At 36.1% G+C, this 21,301-nt stretch overlaps 1 protein-coding gene across 1 annotated transcript; it reads left to right on the top strand.

Annotated features, from left to right (window-relative positions):
- Positions 1–869: 869 nt before the first annotated feature.
- Positions 870–20,394, top strand: HOOK1 (hook microtubule-tethering protein 1). Its single transcript, XM_010290453.1, has 21 exons — positions 870–961; positions 2,615–2,687; positions 2,919–2,969; positions 4,469–4,601; positions 5,032–5,099; positions 6,361–6,423; positions 7,321–7,404; positions 10,326–10,492; positions 11,102–11,242; positions 12,537–12,738; positions 13,432–13,542; positions 13,792–13,879; positions 13,964–14,024; positions 14,647–14,787; positions 15,438–15,525; positions 16,346–16,380; positions 16,973–17,055; positions 17,441–17,541; positions 17,911–18,012; positions 19,078–19,146; positions 20,236–20,394. The coding sequence occupies exons 1-21, from the start codon at positions 939–941 to the stop codon at positions 20,392–20,394; spliced, it is 2,043 nt and encodes a 680-aa protein (XP_010288755.1). The 5' UTR covers positions 870–938.
- The last annotated feature ends 907 nt before the right edge of the window (positions 20,395–21,301 follow it).

Below are 21,301 nucleotides of genomic sequence, written 5' to 3'. Positions count from 1 at the left end.
TAGACAGAAATATGTAGCTGGCATAAAACTGCATCCAGCCCTGTGTTTAAACACCAGGTAGTGTGGTGCTTGGAAAATAACAGGAAAAGATGTATATATTAAATACAAATACTAGGAATAATAGATGAGTAAAATATCATTACCAGGAAAAGATGTGTAACTTAAGGTTATAGTAAAATTTCTTGGATTTATAGCAGTATTTTGAAGTTGCATATTTAAATAGGACATATTTAGAGTAACTTTAGAATTCTTGAATTGCAAGGAAATATGTTGTCAGCTCACAGGATGTGAAATGGTTCAATTTTTTTCAGCTTGCTTCGTATCCTTGAAGTGTGCAGTAGTTCTCAGACAACTGTGTTTTCTGCTATTTTTGCATAATTTTCTCCCTTCCATTCTTAAGCCCCAGATAATTTCAGGGGTCTCTATTGGTGTCATGACGTCTATTACTAAATGCTTACAGTTAGACTGGATTCCCCCCACACACACACTTTTACCCTTTCTTCTGATACCATTTTTTTGTTTAGGTAGTTATGTGTCCAGAACTAAGCACTCTAACATAATTTGAGGGATGTATAAATATAATTCTAGTTTTCCAAGTTAGTATTTCATAACCTGATTTACAATAGAAGGACTAGCATGAAAAAGCAAAGCATGGTAATACTAACTTTTTAAGCTACTAATCATAATCAACAGTCAGGAAGTGTTGAGATAATTGGGTTGGCTTAAAAGTGAAATAGTTCAAAAAGGATTTCAGCTGCCTCAAGTAGAAAGACATCTTACTAAACGCTTGTGTCTTAAAGAGGAAAAGGAAAATGGTAATTAATTTCCTGTGCCTGTCTACTGAGTGAGAAACACAATGTTTTTCCCTCTTGTAGTTGCAGACGTTCCATACTGCTGCACCTTGCAGAGGTGTTCAGGACTTGACTAACGGGGTTGCCATGGCGCAGGTACTTCACCAAATGTAAGTTGATATGTAAGTTCCAAGAAGAGGTATTAATTTCTTGTGGTTTTTGTGTTTGACATGCATACTTGCTTTCTCCTACCCAAAGGTTTTTTGTGTAGTTAAAGTAGACAGAAACATAAAGTAGACAGTTTATAGCAGAAGATAAAATATACCTTTATATTGTTGTTTTGGGAATGATATAATAGTTGAAGAATAATGTGATAGAATGGAGAAGGTGATGAGGAAATATTCTAATACTATAGTATTAAATTCATACTTAAGGGTAATTAGGCAAGAATGATATAATTTTCACTTTTCCCATCAACACTATATCCATGGATATCCATGCTTCAGGCAATATCTTGCTCTTTGGAATGAAGAACTAAAAGTTCAAAAGGCATGTCTTTGTGATCCGAGTTCTAGGATTTAAATGATGTCTTACTATTTGTGTTGAAGAAAGAATTGTGAAACTTCAATGGCAATTTTATTATTAAAAAATAGCAGTGGACTAATCAAAAGCAAAATAATTCCCATTTTATTGGTGTGATGACAAAAGGTACTGGGTTGAGTGACACACTAGTTTTAAAATTTGTAGTTACTTCAGAGGGTTGTAACATGAGTCTTGTATTGAAAGAATATCATACTACAGGTCATTACTACAATTTCATTGTTGTTGGCTCAGATAATAAAGGAGGAGTCTGAACTACCATCTCCTGCTCAAACTATATTTTTGATTACTAAGAAATTACTTAAACCAAACACCACCCCCCTCCGCAAAAGAAAGACCCACCCCCCGAAAAAACCCAAACAACCCAAACCTAGAAACCCCCTCTGTCTGGTTGAAAAGATTTTAAATGTGCTGTGTGAAGACAGAGCTCACCCTTTTCCCGGGGCATGGCAAAAATTGATTTAAGATTTCTTAGTGAAGATTCACAGTGGGTCACTTCCCATGTGTTTGTCATACTAGGCTGCCACAGTCTTTGGGCAAATTTCTTTACAACCCAGTTGGCTGATATGCAAGTGGAGTTGATAATTGTCTTTTATCAGGTGCTTTGAGACCAATGAATAAACAGTGCAGTGTAAAAGTTAAGATATTGTTAGATATGCTGTGATTGCACTGCTTGGCAGCGCCGCATATGTAAACACCTCCCTCAGCAGCTCATCCTTATTTATGCTGGCAAAGGGAATATACTTCTGCCCAAGGGAACCAAAGACATAAAAAAAATACGAAATGCCAGTAGTTTAAAATGTAGTTTTTTTTCTTGGTAAGTACCTTTGACAAACTCTAGTGAATGTTAGAGAATCCAAATGTACAAAAGTAGGTACTGAACCTCAGTGTCAGCACTAGTCAAAAGAGGATGTTTCTTTAGAGCATTATGATGACTTTGTCGGGTATAAGAATTCAGCATGACAAAGGCCTTCACACCCCTGTGTTCCTAGCTGTAGCTAGCTCAAGCATGTACAAAATTCTTCCTGCTCTGGAAGGTGGTGTCTTAATTCAGCCATTAGGATGGAAATTTTCTGTGACATAGGTATTAACTTGCAATCTCCAGGAATTCATGCTTCATTAGGCACTGTAGGCAACATCTGATGATTTGATGCTGGGAATCTGGTATCTTATTTATTTAAGTGTGTGCTTATTTATGTTTAATCATTTAATTTTGTTTTCAGAGATGTTGCCTGGTTTGATGCATCTTGGCTAAATCGCATTAAAGATGATGTTGGTGACAACTGGAGAATAAAGGTATTCAAAACTGAAGTTGGTGAAAGTCTGTGGGGTTGGATATCCTGTCTGTCTCGAGAGTATCTGGCAGTCCAAAAACTATAGAAATAAGCTGAGGCTTTTTTAGGTTACTTTAAATTAACTTGAACTGTTTGTTGATATAACATTTTATTATAAATTATTATTTAATTTCAGCAAAATTAAGAATTTTAATAAAAGCCTGTAATCTTATTTTTCATGTACAACAATTAGTCCAGTAATCTGAAGAAGATACTGCAAGGAATTATGGACTACTATCATGAGGTATGGAAAAAGCAATTTTTTTGTTTTTCTGATAATTAAACATGATGATTGTTGTCCTCCTTCACCTAGCTTTTTTTTTTTTTTCTTGGCAAAGTAATTTATTTTAAGGACTTATTTGGCCGAAAGCATATGGTAATTATCTGGCTAAGTGGGAGGTCTTGAGTGAATTCAGGTGGCGCTGGATTAATGGTTGGACTTGATGATCTTGAAGGTCCTTTCCAAACTTGGTGATTCTGTGATTCTGTGAATATAATACTAATTTGAGCAGGTGTATCTAAGATAAGACTCTCGGAGTATAATCTGGAAACCATGTCTCTGTCATGGCCCGGATGAATGTCATAAGGACTGAGCTGCAGAATCCTGTTGACTTGTGTGTGTGCATTCATATTTGCTCTTGTAGAGTGTAGTTTTAATCCTTTTCTACACAACAGAACAGATTTGGCAACCCTAGTCTAGGTTTTATGATACTTGGAAGCTGGGAGTTACAAATCCTCCTGGACATAGTAAGGGTTATAGTTTGTTCTTTCCTATGCAGGATGAGTGTGGTAGCCATAAGAGGGTGCTGTATTTTGAGTTTTTAAAAAAAAGATTAATTTTGTATGGAACTTGATTGCAGTTACATAATGGGTATGCTATAGAAAAATTTGCCAGACCATCTTATAGCTTCCTGGTCTTGCCTGGGCTTAGTTGTGATACCGAGTGCCAAGCCCTTTCATATTGCCAGGACTGAAGTGCTCTGGCAAGCCCAGAAGTAGCACCTCTTTAGGCTTATCTCTCTTATTCTACCAACATAATTGGGGGGGGGAGGGGGAATAATTCTCTCATATTTGAGGTTTAGCCCAAGAATTTTTAACTTACTACTCTTGCTTTTTCTTGTATACATGGTCAGTTAACTAAACACCCAGTTAATAGACTTTCAGAACTTGTGGTTGGGAGAGAACAATTTTATAGAACTCTTACTAAAGTGTGTGACATCATTGCGCTAAATAATTGCTAGGTGTTTTGAGTTTATTTTTTAATGCTGTATACTTTAGATTAAATTTAGGCTTATTCAGAGAAAAATATGAGGTGCCGAGTAGGTGAAGGTCATTGGCTAACAGTGGACTGAGTACCCCTTCCTGCAAACACACATCCACACTGGGGGACAGAGACAGAGATTTGGAACGGTCTTTGCTGGCCCAAGAGAGGCACAGCGTGTGACAGCTGAGTTTCATGTAGGAAGCCCTGTAAAAAATGAGTTAAGAGCATCTGCTCTGTCCAGGCCTGTTCAGATTTCCTAATCTGGTACTTCTATCTATGTATTCCCTCATAAGCTAATATTTTTAATGTGTATCTCCACATTTAAAACCTTGCTCTTCCATAAGTTTTATAGTAAAAAACTTACTAATAGACTCTGTGCTTTCTTGGGATCACTTACTGAGTCCAGATTGCTTACATGATACCAGATTTTTGTGTTGCACAGAAGTGGGAGCCCACTTTCTCTCTTGAATTTTTTTTAGTTCTTGGGTCAGCAGATTTCAGAAGAGCTTATTCCGGACTTAAACCAGATATCTGAGAACTCAGACCCCACTGAACTGGGCAGGCTTCTGCAGCTTATTCTAGGTTGTGCAGTCAACTGTGAAAGGAAACAAGGTACGCACTACCCTAATCAGGTCAGCAAACAGCAGACTGCCTCAGGTGATTGTTATGGTGGAAGAGATGTAGAAACATTTCTTTCTTATGTATCAAAAAGTCTCTATTATTAATATGTTGCATGCCTATTCTGAAACTGGAGTTCTATTAAAAGCAGAAAGCCTATTGAAAACTTCTATGCATAATATAAATTTGTTCACCTGAGAGACTAGAATTGCTTGTGCTGATGTACCGTATTACTGGATAATAATATTGTCAGTTAACGCTCTGTATAAAAATATATATTGCTCTGTATAAAAAGAGTGCTACCTGCTTTGAAGAAGCTTTATAGGGAATAGTTTCCTCTGGGTCTTTCTGCAAATGGTATGTCATGTTACTCAAGACACTAAGATGTACATTGTTGTGAGTCACTACAAATTCTTTTTCACAGAACACATACAGAATATCATGACCCTTGAAGAGTCTGTTCAGCATGTTGTCATGACTGCCATTCAAGAGGTAATGAATAATTCATAGCCTAATGCTGTCAGTTGAGAAGTCCAAATATCCATTTGTTGATCTCTGTGAATTCTTTCATCCAAGCAAAGGTCAGGGAAGAGTGTACTTCCCTAAATTATCTGGGAGGATCAGGACCGAGAGACCCCAGATGCCAACCAAGGGGTTTTGGTTTTAGTCTCGTATGCCCAAATATACAACTTGTGGAGACAATAAGTGTTTAAGATTTCCTGTTTCACACAAGAAATTTATCTAGTAGCCAACTGCTGATCATACTGGAGTCAGGTTCTGAGATTTCTTTCCCAGTGCTGTAGTCTTGGACACAAAGTTAAGCTGTTCATAACTGTCTGTGAGGCTACATTGTTCTGACAGACCATTCCAGCGTCTGATTTACAAAGTCCCAGCTGCATCTCTTCTATTTTTGTCATGGTGTGCTCCCCCAGCTATCTTAATTTGTTCTTAATTGGATCTTTTTAGTGATCCAGCTTGCAGCATAGCTCTACGGTCACTCACATCTGCGAGTTTCAGGACTGTGAAGCAGAGTGTGGAGGGAGGCAAAAATTAAATGCTGACTTTGTTGAAGAAAATGTATTGTGTAGTTGCACCCCCATCAAGGTAACAGTGGAGATGATAGCAGGCTTTAAAACGTAGATTTAGATTGACTATATAGGCTTTAAAGTTATAAATGCCCTATTGGGAGAAATAAATCCATAAGCCTCTGGTTTGTTGTATTTTGACTAATCAAACCTTCTTTCTGAAGAAGATCTAGAAATAATATTGTAATTCCTGAGTAAGAAGTAAAGCCCTTCAATTGTTGACAAATATACTGTGTACATCTTTGTACTGGAGATCAATGAGAGCTGTGTTAATGTTCCCATTCTTTGTTTAATGGCAGTTAACATGGCACAAAGAAGTGTGATTAACTATTAAATGAATCAAGTGAAATCCCATCCTTTGATTCACTCCATTTTAACTTGACTAGGGGGTAGCAATAACTTCAATAGATCACATATTCATCCAATAAGATGTTACTGCTAAGTTGGTTAATTTGGGGAGGAGGGAGGTAAAAAAAAGTAATCTTATTCTAGGTTTGTTTAAATCCTTTACCAACTATGAGGTGTTTTTTTATTATTATTAATCTGTTTTGATATATTGAAGGGATGCAAGGACATGGTGGAAAATACAATTGATACTCAGTACACAGTGAATTTACAGAAATTTAACCTCTAATTTAATCTTCTTTTCCTGTGGCCTCTTTCTGTAGCTCATGAGCAAGGAAATAACGGGTCCTTCCACAAGTGATGCATCAAGTGAAATGGAACAGCAGGTAACTGCTTAATATTTGTTGCTCTTGTAATTCAAGCCTGAACAATAACTTGGTATCTTGCCATCACTTAAACGAAGAGGAGGGCTGCTCTTCCTCTGCAATTCTAAAGGTGAAGAAACCCCATCAAAAAACCCAGTAAATTGTGCTCTTTTTTGTCTTCAATCTGCACAAACTGCTTTGGTCTGTTCTCCACTCAGAGCTGATCTGATTAAACCCACGAAGAGCAGAGCAACATACTGATGTAGGCAGAGAATATGCAATAAAGTAATTCTGTTTTTCAGTCCTAATTAAGTAAAAAGTTATGTACTATTTTATAGCTTCTTTTAAAACAATGCAGTTACTGCTATGTAATCTTCCTGGATGGGGTAAAACTGGCCAGTACAAACCTACATTGCAAGAAAAGCTAGGGGTATATCAAGGCTAGCTGTGCCAGGCTAGACACTTCAGGTTATTTTTAAGGGTCATGAAAATTCTTGATAACCTGAACACTACAAGGTGTCGCACATAAAATGAAGTTGTCTGGAAAAAGTACCTGCCCAGAAAGGAGCATCAGTATTTCTATTTGGAGATGAAGGGCATTTGATTTAATAGGCAGGGATTTTGAAATTGTGACAACACGAATGTTCCTGTGTTTCGTTTTGTTACGCTTTTAGCCTAAGTTGCTGGGTTGAATATGTTGAGTTTCAATTTACTTATTACATGTGGTAGTCATTTAAAATGCAGGTGAAATGAACAGAGATCCTGATTGAACAGTGTGTTTATAGGTTTCTGTGTCAATGTTTGCACCTAACATCCTTCGTAAACAATTGGTATAAGCAATTGAGACATTTTAGACGCTTGAACTGTGAGTACTTCAGATATGGGGCAGAATGATTGACTATCCTATTTTTTTAAAAGCTTAAAAAAGCTTTGGAAGATCTTCAGGAAGCACTAGCAGAAAAAGAAGAGTTGGCACAAAGATGTCAAGAGCTAGATTTACAGGTAAGAATCAGCAAGTAGCTTATTTCTTTAATATATAGTGGTGCTGCTATTAAGATGCAGAAATTCTGAAGGGCAAAGCGAATTTTGCATTTATTTAAGTTTCTATGAGAATTCTTAGCTGTTTTTGTGGGAAAAGCAATCGTTCTGTACCCCAAAATGCAATTGCTGGAAATAAATTTTCTGATGGAAGTGTATGCTGAGGTCCTTTGCCAACTGTTAACTCAGAGGTTGTTTGGTCTGCTAGCTTTATGTTTACCCTTAATAGCAGGTAGCCATCAAAATGATGTTATCATGGCTTTAAAAATTGCCCATTTCATTTTTAGTCACTGCTTTCTCGAGTCTTTTGAACTGTGTCCAAAAAATCCAGTTCATATAATAATTGGTCATTAGATTTAATCATAGGAAAATTATGCTGTTTTCAATAGGAGTTGATGAAAGACTAAAATTAGAAATTTATCTAAAATTTGCTAACTCTTTTGTGTACGCAGTTGCAACATGAAGGATATTTCAGGAAATAAAAATAATAGAAACTAATAGATCGTTGCTGACGTTTTCAAACCACACTGATAATAGGCCTACTTTTGTTTTTAATGGATATAGAAGTTAATCAAGCCACCCAAAAGGAGAGAGGACTTCATAACAATGAACAGGAACTTGCATTACAATCAACTCTTTAAAGAAAAAAGAAAAAAAAATCCATTTGCTAGCACTAAGTCTGATTCCTCTTTTATGGCACTATAATCTGAGAATAGGAAGAGGTTTATCTGGTGATGCAGTTCATCTCAGATTTTATTCTGTACAAAAAGAACATTTGGGCAGCATCTTCTTAGAGGAGCCAGAGTGCCATACTGGCTTTATGAGCCTCTGAAAAAAACCCAAAAACCCACCACAAAACCAGAGGCCAGTTTTACATTTCTTACAGGTAATGATGACTGAAAAAGTAGAATACTTATATATAAAGTAGCTCTTAGCTACTTTATTTTAGCTCATTGCCATGCCCAGGAAGCTGTTGTGAGATTTGAACTGATATTTCATTCCCTTCTTTCTTGAGGCAGTAGTGAGGCTTCTTAGTGAAAGCAGAGATCTAAAAATGCTTGTGAGCAGAACCTGCAAGAGAAAATGATTTATTTTAAAGGGGTAAGAGGATTAACTTGACAGCTGGACTCACAGGTTACAGTTGTTAAACTTCAAAAAGTGTGTTCACTGTTCAAAAGCTCTCACTTCTAGAGGTGCTGGGATAACAGTTTGCACGAATACTTGCACTTTCTGCTTCCATTAGGAGACTTTGTTTGTCTCACTAGAGAAGTCACAGGCTTTTCTCCTGTCTCCCACAAACTTCTCTTTTGAGATTTCTCTATTAATTGATGGTAAGTAACACAAAGCCAGTTGCTCGTAACATAGCATGCGCCAGGTGAAGGCATGAAAGATTTTGAGGGAAAGGTACTGCTGAGTATAAACAGATGACTTAATGACACCATAGCTCTTTAATATTGGGACGTGTTTTTAAAATATCTCTTCATAATTTGTGTTGAGTTTGACACCGCTTCTGTTATGTTGACATAATAGAAAAGAAGAGAAAACTATCAGAAGGGAACCGAGAAAAGATGAAAAACTTCCTCTGATTTTTGTGAAAGTTTTTGTTTTTGTTTTTTTTTTTTTAAAGTCAGAGACAGGTGTTCTTTTAACATTATTCTAAGACTGTAAATGTTGTGCATGTTTAAGGAGTGGCTGAACCTTGAACAGGAAGTGTTATGCTGAGGAAGAGACAGACAGATATGCTTTCTACTCACAGGGGTTTGTGTGTGCATGTATGTAGTAAAGGGATATCTGGTATGTAAAAACGAGTGAACTTAGAAAGCCAGCACCTAATGAAGTGGTAGATAAATTACTGTTTTGTTTCTTACATCTGTTTGACTGACAGCCTTTTAAATTACGATCATGAACAAACTGTTTCATAATATTGCATACTTTAGGTTATATCTGATGTTTTATCTAATAATGTCACCATGATTTATTTTATTTTATTTATTTGAAGCCATAATATTGACTGACGCTTCCCATTTAAACTAATTCTTAATAAATTCACTTGTAAGGTCTCAGTCTTCCTTGATATTTTCCAAGAGTATAAGAAAGGTAGGTTTTCTTTATGATTCAGGAAAACATAACCCAAAAAGCATATTGTCCCTGTTTAAATGCCAGTTAACTAACACATGCTACATGCTCTTATGTTTGACAGGATGTTAAAATTAACACAACAGCTTTCACTAGAAAAACTTTAAAGGTTCTATCCTCTTAATCCTTCCCCATTTTATGGCTGTTAATATACTTACTGTTTCAATAGAGTGTTGTATTCTCATTTGCTTAGCTGTGAACACTTTCAATATCAAACTTGTTTGATTGTTGCAAAAAATGCATGCTCTATATGAAGCTGTCTAGGTTTTTTCTTTTGCGTGTCTGCTTCCTAGCTTATGGCACCTGAAACCGCTTCTTGCGCAACCATTCACTGCTGAGCGCACGGCAGTACTGTGTTAGTGTGCTAGCCAGTGCCAGCCTGCTTTTTATTGTTAAGTATGAGCAAGATGGAGAGTACCTTTACACCAATACTTAAAGGTTTTTTTGTACGGCATATGTGGTATCCTTTTTAATAAACGTACCAGTTTCTCTCCATATCACATTGTCTGCCTTTACCATGGTTCCAGCTACAAAAATTTGTCTTTTTTTTTTAGAGGGACTTTTCCTTTAGTGCTTCGTAACTGTCATACACTAAAGCATCTGTATGCTCAAGTATGCTATGTAAATTACATTTAAAATTTCTAAACACTCAACTCTTTTCATAAACTAATTTGACGTACTGCTGTCTTATTTTAGTTCTTTCCAGTTGGACAGGTCTTACAATGTTGATGCTGGTTTGTCTGCTGTAGGTGGCTGCCCTGCAGGATGAAAAAAACAGCTTGATGTCAGAAAATGAGATTATGAATGACAGGCTAGAGCAATTAGATGACTCTCTTGATGATCCAAATACTGTGGTTGCAAAAAAGTATTTTCATGCACAGTTGCAGCTGGAACAACTGCAAGAAGAAAACTTCAGGTATGAAATGATTTCTCTCAAAAACCCCTCTCTTGTCATGTCAAATATATCCTGAGAATTCCTGATACTCTTTCAGTATTTTCCATCTCAATTTCTTTTGCTATAAAATCTTTCTAGTACTGTATAAACGTATTTTAAAGACAGTCCTTACCTTTAAAAGGGAGAAACTGTTACTTGTTGTAGAAAATATTACTTTATAATTGCCATATTGTAGCCGTTTGACACTTCAGAAAAGGTGATGGAAAGCAGAACGTTGAGTACCCAAGCAATTTGTGTGTAAACAAAACAAACCCTTAAGCCTCCCAAAAACCACCATATCTCTTTACTGTGCTGATTTCTTTTACATATTAGTCTTTCTCCCTGTGATCCCTATGGGGGAAAAAGAAAAGGCTTTTCATGTGATCCCTTGATATGATAAATTTGCATTATTTAATCCATTATGATTTAACAGGTAGACAATAAAATGTTCCATGCTTATAGTACTGTTTTTCTGGCTACTTAAATCAATAGGAGTCCTTTGTCTTACTTATTGTTAGTAGTTTTAGCACTAAATGAAAAATGTGTAATAATGATGAGTTTTTAACAGAGTTCCTGGTTTTGATCTGGTAGGCTTGAAGCTGCAAAAGATGATTATCGTGTCCATTGTGAAGACCTAGAAAAACAATTGATTGAACTGCAACATAGAAACAATGAACTAACCTCTTTGGCAGAAGAATCTAGAGCCTTGAAAGATGAAAATGATATTCTTAGGTATGTAATAGAGACCGCTTCCCATACACATATTAGGAGGATTTAATGACTAAATCCAAGGCTTTGTATTTAACAAGATTTTTTTTGAGGTGTTACTTCTGCAGATAGATCTTATCTGAATGAGATCTAAAACAAATGTTGGAAAAGGGCCCTTTGACAAAGCAGAGATGGAGTACAAGTTTAAAGGCACAGGCTCTATTGTTTGCATAAGAATAGCAACATGGAATTTTTCTGTGAAGCGGGATTAATGAATATAGAAGTTATTCTTCTTCACGTGGGATGGAAGGTGAAGTTCTTCAAGAATTGAGACATAAAAATTGAATTTTTATGGGGGGGTATGTGTGCATTCTTATTAAGGGGACATGAGTGTTGGCAAGAGGCTGCCTTTTCTGATGTAGAAAATCTTATATGCCGCTAGAACTTCGACATAATTTTTGGTGTTGGCATTCTAGGCTAGAATTAGGTTAGCAACATGATTAACAAAATGAAGGTGAAATACACAAGAAGCTTGATGACAATAAAATTCCAGCGTGTGTAAATTAAATTAAATACCAGACCACCCAAGAAATACCCAGAGCAAATCATATTGCAAAAGCAGGTCTGCTATTCATAAAATAGTATGAATAAAACATGGAAAGAAAAGTGGTTTCAGGTGTTTAACTTATAGTGGTTCTTAAATAACATCTGAAACAAATCATAACTATAGATTTTCTTCCATAATTTTCTTGTACTAGCGTGTAGTAATATGAGATGGTAGATATTAAACACAGATATTAAGATTAATTTGTGTATTTATGATCCAAGTATTTTCTTCCCACATAGATTTTTATTAATGATTGGCTGGTAATTCTTGGTCATATCTGCTAATGATCATTTTCTTAGTGCAATTATGTTCTAATTATGTATAATTATGTATAACCCCGCAATGAGAACATCTGCGTATTTTTCCTTATCAGGTACAAGTACTTTGAGATGACTGTTTAGCACAGGATGTTGTGGTGCATTTACATTGCACCCCACAGAGTTCCCTGGAGATATTTGACATACTAACCTTTGCTTGTACTTCTAGCATCCAAATGTCAGACTTGCTCCCACTTAAACCCTGTGGTGATTTCAGTTTTCCAAAGCAATCTTTGCATTATGCATTTAAAAATAAAGTAGTAAGATTTAACTCTGCTGTTAAGCATGTTGCATCTCCCTTTGAAAATGGCCTGAATGTGCATGAAAGCAGAATTTGACTTTTTTAATCTTTTGAAGAAATATACTCTCTTCTAATTCCCGTTTACGCTTTCAGGACTACTGCAGACAAGGCAAGTAAGCTGGAATCAACTGTTGAAGTGTACCGTAAAAAGCTACAGGATCTGAATGACTTCCGCAGACAAGTTAAATCTCTGCAAGAAACCAACATGATGTATATGCACAATACAGTCAGTCTGGAGGATGAACTGAAGAAAGCCAATGCAGCACGTGCCCAGCTAGAAACCTACAAAAGACAGGTGAGGCTGCATCTATACTTAAGACGTTACTTTTTCCTCAGATAGTTGTCTTACCTAAATAAAACTATTGTAATTACGTTTCAGTGAAAAAAATTGAAAAGCTTAATTTAACAGCCCATGGACTTAACCTGCATTGTCCCTTTCAAATTTCTTGTTCATGAAAACTCCTTCATACTCTGCCGTTCACTTTCTGTGTTTCCCTGTTTATTAAACTAGCAAGCTTAACTGTAGTTGCCCTCTCAACTGATTGGTTGTCCAGGGTTTGCAGGCCTTTCTTCTTTACTTTAGCTGAGGTAATTTTTGTGCCTGGGAGAGGTTGTTCAGCTATTGCTGAGATCACTTGTATGTAATATTCTTAACTTTCTTCACGAAAATTTATTTTCACCTGTAGAAGCTTTATTTCAATTTCACTTATTTCAGTAGCAATTAAGAGATGCAGGAGTTAAATATTTAAAAAAACAAACAAAAGACAAAACAAAACCGAAAACCAACCACCACCAACAAAATAACCAAAACCAAAAAAAACCCCAAACCAACCAAACACACATGCCCCCAGTCTATCTCCGCTCCCCCAAGCTTGGAGGACCAGCTGTTTATTTTGGCAGAACTGGGCAGGAGTGAAGGTTTTAACGTAGTTTTTAAAGATGGCATCTGGCAACATTCATGTGCTGAATGTAGTCTTTTTATAATAAGGTCCAGGAGCTTCATAACAAACTATCTGAAGAATCAAAAAGAGCTGATAAGCTAGCATTTGAAATGAAGCGACTTGAAGAAAAACACGAAGCTTTAATCAAAGAAAAAGAGGTAAGTCTCTTGAATGACAGTTTATTTGAACACCTAATAAATCTCTTAAATGCTTTGCTTGAGGAAAACCTTCCCAGAAGCAGTGCTACCATAAGAGTAAAGTTTAGTGCCTCATGTGTATGTGTGTATACACATACAGGATATGTCTTAAAATGTGTGTCAGTAGTATTCCTGATTAATGTTACTTGGTTTTTGTCATTTTGAAGTGATGCTGTATGACTTCATTTCACCTCAAATATATCTTCTTAGAGACTGATAGTACAATGTGATGCATTGAAAGAGACAAATGAAGAGCTCCGGTATTCACAGATGCAGCAGGATCACCTGAGTCAAACAGGTATTGCTTTATCTTCAGAGGCTTTTTTATGTATATTAGTGATTTTTTTAAGTTTGTTAAATTAAAATCCCCATGCGATTTCAGGTGCATCTCGTGTTAAAAGCCATGAGAATCTTGCTGCTGAAATTCTGCCAGTGGAATATAGGTAGGACGAAAAAATTGAGGTTGTTTGGGGATTTTAATGGGTGGGGCATAATATTGCATCTGTGAAAGTTCAATATTGATTTTCAGCAACATTACTGTATCCCACTTCTTGCTTTCCCTTCATGATGCTTGTCTGGACCTCCATGTAGCTGTTAATAATTATTTCCCCATACTATAATTACTTTGCATTCTTTCTTAAAAGCATATCAGATTGCTCTATATAAAGTTCGGCTTGAAAGGTCCTCTTTAAGGAGCAAAACAATTCTTATCTTGCTGCTGGCAGACAGAATAAATAATTAGGACACAGCAACTAAGACAGAACAGCTAAAGGCTAGCTAATACCACTTTTGAAGTCTGGCAGAGTGAAACATAAAGGCATAATAAAATCTGAGTTTGGACTGACTTAATTTAAAATTTTGTTCATATCTGCTAAGAAACTATTGTGGCGTTTGAAAATTGTAATTTACCTTTTAATAAAAAAATGCATTGTTGCTGCAACTGTATCCTTGAGCAGAACTTGTTTCACTCACTTTAAGGTTGGGGGAGTGAACAGGAAGATTATCTCCTACTCTTAGTCACCTTTTCCTTAATTGATAGTGACTTTTTTGTTGTTTTTGATTCAGAGAAATGTTTATTCGGCTGCAGCATGAAAATAAGATGCTTCTTATACAACAGGAAGGATCAGAAAATGAACGTATTGCAGAGCTCCAGGAACAGCTGGAGCAAAAGCATCGGACAGTGAACGAACTAGAAACTGAGAAAAGGTAAAGGTTGAAACAGCATCTTAGAATATAGCAAACAGTGATTTCTGGACCTTCAGAGTGGCCATGTGGCTTGCATCTGTAGAGTAGCACTGTGCAGGAAGCCAATTATCCTTTTTGTTTCACCAGAGTAATTATTAACAAAGAGTTATGAAGTAAGCAATAAGGAAAGTTGCTTAAATGTGATATTGTAAAATGTGGTAGATCTGTGTGTAGCGTGCTCTGAAGGAAGTGCTGCTAATTGGTTGCTGTTCTTAGCCCTGAATTATTCTTGGTAGACTAAGAGTGGATGTAAAGTCTTATTTCTAGAACTTCAAACCAACCATGTTGTAACACTGGGATATGGCCTGAATATCTCTTATCAGTTAATGAATGTTGAAAGCAGTTTACTAGGATATGATAATTTTTGGTAGTTAGTTTTTTTCAAAACTTAAAATTATTCTAGGTCTTTCATTATCTAATGTTTAATAAAGTTGTGTTTGTTTCAGCAGAAGTTCAAGTCAAACTAAAAGCATTTGAAAACAATTTCATTGTGGCTTAAATCCTGCTGGATAAACCCTCTGAAAAATTATCATCCAGACATGAAATAGAAAAATCTAATTGTCTCTTGTGTTCTATTTAAATGAGTAATAACTATCTTTTCTTCCTAAAAGGCTAAATGAAGAGCGTATTGGGGAGTTACAACAGCAGATTGAAGATCTGCAAAAGACTTTACAGGAGCAGGGATCCAAGACAGAAGGAGTAAGTGAAAGTTCAGGATTCCTGACCTTGAAGACATTTTGCCAGTTTTGTTTAAAATCCTTCAGAGTAATATCAAGTCCTCTGTTTAGATGTGCCTCTTCTTTTTCAGTGTGTCTAGGGCTGGTAACTACTAAGGCAGCAGGATCCTGGTTTGGTGCTTGTTTGTTTGTTTGTTTGTTTTTTAAAGTTAGTTTGGAATGCAGCAGTAGGAGTGAGCAAGCTCTGAAGCCCCTCTGGGTCACCCAGCCTCCCTCCTTCCCCAACCCAAACAAACACACACCTTTCAAAAGACCTTACAAGCAAAGACCTTAAGCAATTGAGGCTGTTCAGTGTGTTCTAAAAACCCTCTCCTGCCTGAAAACAACTCTCTGAGTTTATGTAACACAGGCTTGGCTCCACTGTGTTCAGAGCAGATGAGTTTAGTCTCTATAGTATGAGAATCCATGAGACCCCCACACCAACTGCATTTCAACTGAAAAGCTCGTGTTTTATGTGATTCCTTCCCCCCGCCTTCTTTAAGGAACTGTAAGTCTTCTACCTTCTACTTTACTTTTAAAGTTTTATCACCAAATGGTGGTATAGTGAGAAGGGGATAGCTATAAAGAAGAAAGATGCTGGAATTGGTATTGGTATTTGTGTGATGCAAAAAATACGAATGCAGTTACAGAAATGCATGAAAAAAATGCAGTTTTCTTAGGATTTATTTGGTTTGATTTATTTAGGTGTGCTAAGTATTCTTGGCTGATTTGTAAGAACATTTTAACGTTGCATGGTATGAAATACTGAAATATAACTGAATTTTAATTCTTTGCTTTTATAGTCTAGCAACCTGAAGCAGAAATTGGCAGCACATATGTAAGTAAGGCACATGCATCCACAATAGTTTATGATAAATGATTTGACTGTTGTAGCACAAAAACTGTCTAAGTCTTTGTTGGGATGTCTTCTTTTTCTAAGCCACTGATTTGAGAATCATGCGTGTAGTGAGTTAAGTATTGTTCTAGTTTTGTCTACTCTGATCATGATAATCTTGTAATATTAGTATCCACTTAACTGTCTTTTCATCACCACTAGCATTTTAACAGTAATGATTCTACGATAGACTGCTAAAACCATCACTCTTAGTGGACTCAAAACATATTTCCTTCTTCTGAAACACTTCCATCCTTTCAGCAGATGTAGTTCCTGCTAAGGAGATTCCGGAGAGGTTTTTTTGTTAGTTTTCTTTTCTGTTTCTAGTTTTAGGCAAATAAGACTCAATTCGGAAGTCACCACTTCTATAGTTCTTCAAAAATACATACTAGTATTTCTATTTAAACTCAAAAGAATTGCCAGAGTTTTTAAAATAGTTGTTTAAACACTTCCACCAAGTTTCAGCTTTGAGCTCTTAAAATTGTGCATGGAATTACTTGTGAGCTTAATCCTCAGCCCAGCCTTTCACTCGTAGGGAGAAGTTGAATGAAGTTCATGATGAGTTACAGAAGAAAGAGGCTGATCTTGCGGAACTCCAGCCTGATGTTAGTCAGAACCGTAAGTTTTTTTGTGTGGCTTTTGGGTTTTTTTTAATGAGACTATGTTAAGTTTCTTCTTCGATGATACTTGTCTGGATGAGGATTTCTGCTACAGCTTAGCTTTAAACCTGGAATAGGGGTGAATGGAGGGGGGTTTTGCACACGCTGGTGGGCAGGGAGGAGTTCAAGGGGCCTTAGTTTTGTTGAACAATACTCTGCAAAATGGGAATTCAGGGTCAGGTGAGACCTTATGGTACAACTGAAACAAAAATAAGAACCTAGAAAATTGTGTAGTAGGTAGAAAGTTTATTTGGGGGGTGCTTAAATCAAGAGAACACAGAAGCCTTGAAAGTACCATTTCTATTTTTATTTTGTATGTCTTTATTGATAATTTCTGTAAATAGCCCAGAAGATTGGAGAGCTGGAAGCAGCTTTGCGAAAAAAAGATGAAGATATGAAAGCAATGGAAGAAAGATATAAAATGTACCTTGAAAAAGCAAGAAATGTGAGTTGCATATTTCTGAGCATACACATTCCACCCTCATAATCCGTTAAACGGATTAATTTCAGTTGTTGTCTCCCCCCTCCACCTCAAAATTAAAATTAGTAGCTACATGTTACATTTTTAGTCAAATTGCTCAACTGCAGTCAGTTAAGTGTATGAGAGAATGGGGTTTAGGCTAAAGCATGAGATGCATTAATGATTCCTTTGTACCTTTTGATATCTTCTGTTGTGCAATGTAACAGCTTAGTTTTCATTAGAATTTCCCAACTAGTGTTCAGTCTGCTTTCATGTTTCTACTGAGAGCAAATGAGATGCAGAGCTGTTGAGAATCAAACCTGACTTGTAATGCTTTTGTTTTGCCTTGTACAGGTGATAAAAACCTTAGATCCCAAACTAAATCCAGCATCAGCGGAAATTATGTTGCTCAGAAAACAGATAATGGAGAAAGACAAAAAAATTGAAGCGCTAGAGGTAAGAATTTACATATATTTAATAATAACTTCTAATATGTTCTGCTGTCTCTGATATTAGACACTCAAGTTACTGTTTCCTAATGATCTAGTACCCTTCAATGCTGCATTCAGTTAGAAACTGCACAGACCACCAAACTTAGAGATTTTTAGTTTGCCTTAATTAACCTCATATCCAACTATAAGTCTGTCAGAGCAGTTTACTTTTCGACAGTGTTTTTCAATGTACAACTTAATTTTGATTCTTTCTAAACCCTGTGAAAAGCTGTAAATGAATTGCTTCATAACATTAATAGTTTTGCGGTGTTACAGTAACTTGTACAGAGCTGCAGAGTCTGACCTTTTTCAGTACTAATGTAACTTAGTTTGTATGTGGGACTACGTATTTGAGCAGTGACTTGTTTAATTTACTAGACCTTTGCTATCAGTGGTTTCATATACTGGAGCTCTTGGAACTATATAGAAGAGTAAAACCTTTTAATTAAGTCAAATCTGCTTGGCTGAAATCCTGAAAGGATTGTTGGCTATAGTCCAAGGACCAAAAAAAATGTGGGAAACGCTGCATTCAGTTTTAAGCAATATTGGGACTGGTTAGAACCTGAGCAAATACAAAATTCTTCAACACAAGTTAGTTGGCTGAAAAGTCTGACTTCATAAATGCTGTGGCCTCAGATTTCTTCTGTGTGTATGTAGTAGGTAACGTGATAAAAATACTTGGCCACTAAAGGTACATTCTTGTCTTTGACTTTCAGGTAAAAAAATTACTAAATTATTTATAGACTTTCTGATACACCCTAGATTTCCATGTATTTCCACACACACAATCCCTTGATGTATGTTTGTAAGCTGCACTGCAATGTGTGTAGCCTCTTCCTGAAGTAGTCTATGACTTCTCTCATAGTAATTTATGGAAGTATCTTTATTTACACTTCCAAGCCTTCTAGTTATTTTGCATATTTAAGCATTTCTGCTGCCTGTGTTTATTTCAGTCAATGGACTGCAATAAGTTTATGCAGATTATTTTTGTGTTTTAATTGAGATTGACTTCTCTATTGTCTGCTTGCAGGCTGAATACAAACTTGCTAAGTTACGTGATTATGAGGAAAAGCTAATTGTAACTGCATGGTATAACAAGGTGGGTCAAAAGTTCATTTGTTGGTATCTCGGAAATCAGAAAAAACAAATTTTGCTAAATGTGAGCGTCACCCTTTTTTTTTTTTTTTTCTTTTTAGATTCACTGTAAACTGGTGCTTAGGAGAGAAAGCTTAGCTTAGTTTAGCTACTTGTGGCAGAAAAATCAAACTTGCAGAATAGCATGGCCTCATGTTTAAAAACAGGGAACTAAGGAAAGGAATAAAGCCTGAGGATTCCAGTTTAAAGTGAGATCACTCTTCCACTTGCTAATTCTGACTTCAAGGCGGAATGCAAACTTGAGTTCTATGGGGAATTTCCAATTCTATTGATGTAACTTGGGAAATACAAGCATCAACATTTTTGATAGCAGCATTAAAGGGAAAATATTTTAACTATCAACTATTTTGTAAAATTATTTTGTTGTATGTTTTCTGCTTGTCTTCTGTGCTTTGGAACAGGAGACTTAATTTGGCATAGGCCATGACTTTCATGTTAGTAATGTAGTATTTGCTGCCACAAGCTTCCATCTGGATTTAGTAGGCTAAATTTCTGAATGTTCAATAGCATTTGCTGTTGAAATTTTGGGGCTTGAGACAAAAGGAGGCCATGGTTCAGAAGGTTTCCAGGCTCCTGTTTTAGATGTTCAGTGTCTTTAGCACAGCATTTGTGAAATAAAGCTGGAGCCATCTTCTCATCCTGCAGCAGTGTTGCAAAGGTTATTAGAATGTTTGACATTAGATTGCTGTGAAAAGGACTAGGGAAAGTTGTTCATCTTCATATGAAGCAATGTTTAAATAGAGTTTGATAAAGAAAGGCTGGAATGGGAAATCAAAAAGGAAAAGTAAAATTAAATTACTTATTGTAAAGTTGTTCCTTTATTAAGCTACAATTAACAAATTCTGTATGAATGTGAATGAATCTTACTTTCTTCATTCTTGTTTCATACCTTTTATGGCAGCAAGAGGGTATATAAGAAATACAGTAAAAGAAATTCTGTGTGCAAGTAAGCATGAGCTTTGTGTATGAAAGATGGCCAGGCTTTTTTCTTTTATTTTTGCTATAGCGTAAATATTGTTTAATTTCTTTGCAGAGCCTAACTCTTCAGAAGCTAGGTATGGAAGCAAGACTGGTTGGCAGTAGTGGTGCTTGCAGAGATGGTCCTGGACGCTCATTCCTAGCTCAGCAACGTCATGTCACCAATACCAGAAGGAATCTCACTGTTAAAGTACCAGGTGCAACATCTGATTAAACCACAAGGACCATGAGGAAAACTTATATGCTAAAGTGTCCTTAAATGTTTTATAGCTTCCGCATTAACTACTTGATGAAAGAGGAGGTAAGAATGGTAGGCAACTGCGAATTCAACATTGGAACATATCAAGAAGTGATTAAGTTGAGCAGTGGTGTGTCTAAAAGGTAGCACGCAGTTTTCCAAGTAGAAGTAGATTTAATAACTGCAGTTATGCATTTACAAGCACAACTTAAAAGATATATATTTGCCTTCAGAATATATTGTAAATATAAAAATTGGCACTATATATTTAAAACTTTATTTAATGGGTTTGGGCTAGAAAGTTGACTTTTGTAATGGGAAGATGTTATGCAAAAAAGTACTTCAGGAAACTGGCAATATTGGGAATTTTTGCTGGGCTCTTCTAAAAATAAATTTAAAATATTGGTACCATGTTTTTAAAAAATACTTTTTTAGAATACAAAGTACAATTTTAAAAGCAAGAAAATAACTTGCATTTGTAGAAAAAGAAGAAAAAGGTGTAGTACCAGTTGACTTCTTATATAACAGAAGACAGGATTTGTTTTGTCTTCTCAAGTGAGAAGCAGAACTACTCAGTTTATTTAAAAAGGAAAAGGTTACGTTTGTGCGTATATACGTTAAGGAAAACCTGTCTTGAAGATGTTGACTTCACTAAAGCCAAATAGGCTGTCTTTTCCTGTGTAAGAAAAAAAGCTATTATAATAATTCAAAAGTCTGGGCTATGTTTTAAAAGTCTGGCGTATTGGTACATTGCATTTATTTGCAGAAAGGGGACTAGGTAGGAAGGAACCCCATTTATTTCCAGCTATTTATACAACCCTGTGCATAGAAATTAATTTTCCTCTTTTTTAAATGTAATTTCACTTCAGTTGTTCTGAACTAA

The sequence above is a fragment of the Phaethon lepturus genome, unplaced genomic scaffold (genome assembly GCF_000687285.1).
Source record: "Phaethon lepturus isolate BGI_N335 unplaced genomic scaffold, ASM68728v1 scaffold21877, whole genome shotgun sequence".
In the NCBI taxonomy this organism is placed as follows: domain Eukaryota; kingdom Metazoa; phylum Chordata; class Aves; order Phaethontiformes; family Phaethontidae; genus Phaethon; species Phaethon lepturus.
Note: the sequence above shows the minus strand (reverse complement) of the source record. Positions and strands in the feature narration are given on the sequence as shown.

Bases quoted from the DNA above. Each gene is read 5' to 3' on its own strand.
- HOOK1 (XM_010290453.1), top strand. From the start codon at position 939: ATGGCGCAGGTACTTCACCAAAT. The intron at 14,788-15,437 runs GTAAAGGTTGAA...TCTTCCTAAAAG, and splicing joins GAACTAGAAACTGAGAAAAG to GCTAAATGAAGAGCGTATTG. The intron at 18,013-19,077 runs GTAAGAATTTAC...GTCTGCTTGCAG, and splicing joins AAAAAATTGAAGCGCTAGAG to GCTGAATACAAACTTGCTAA.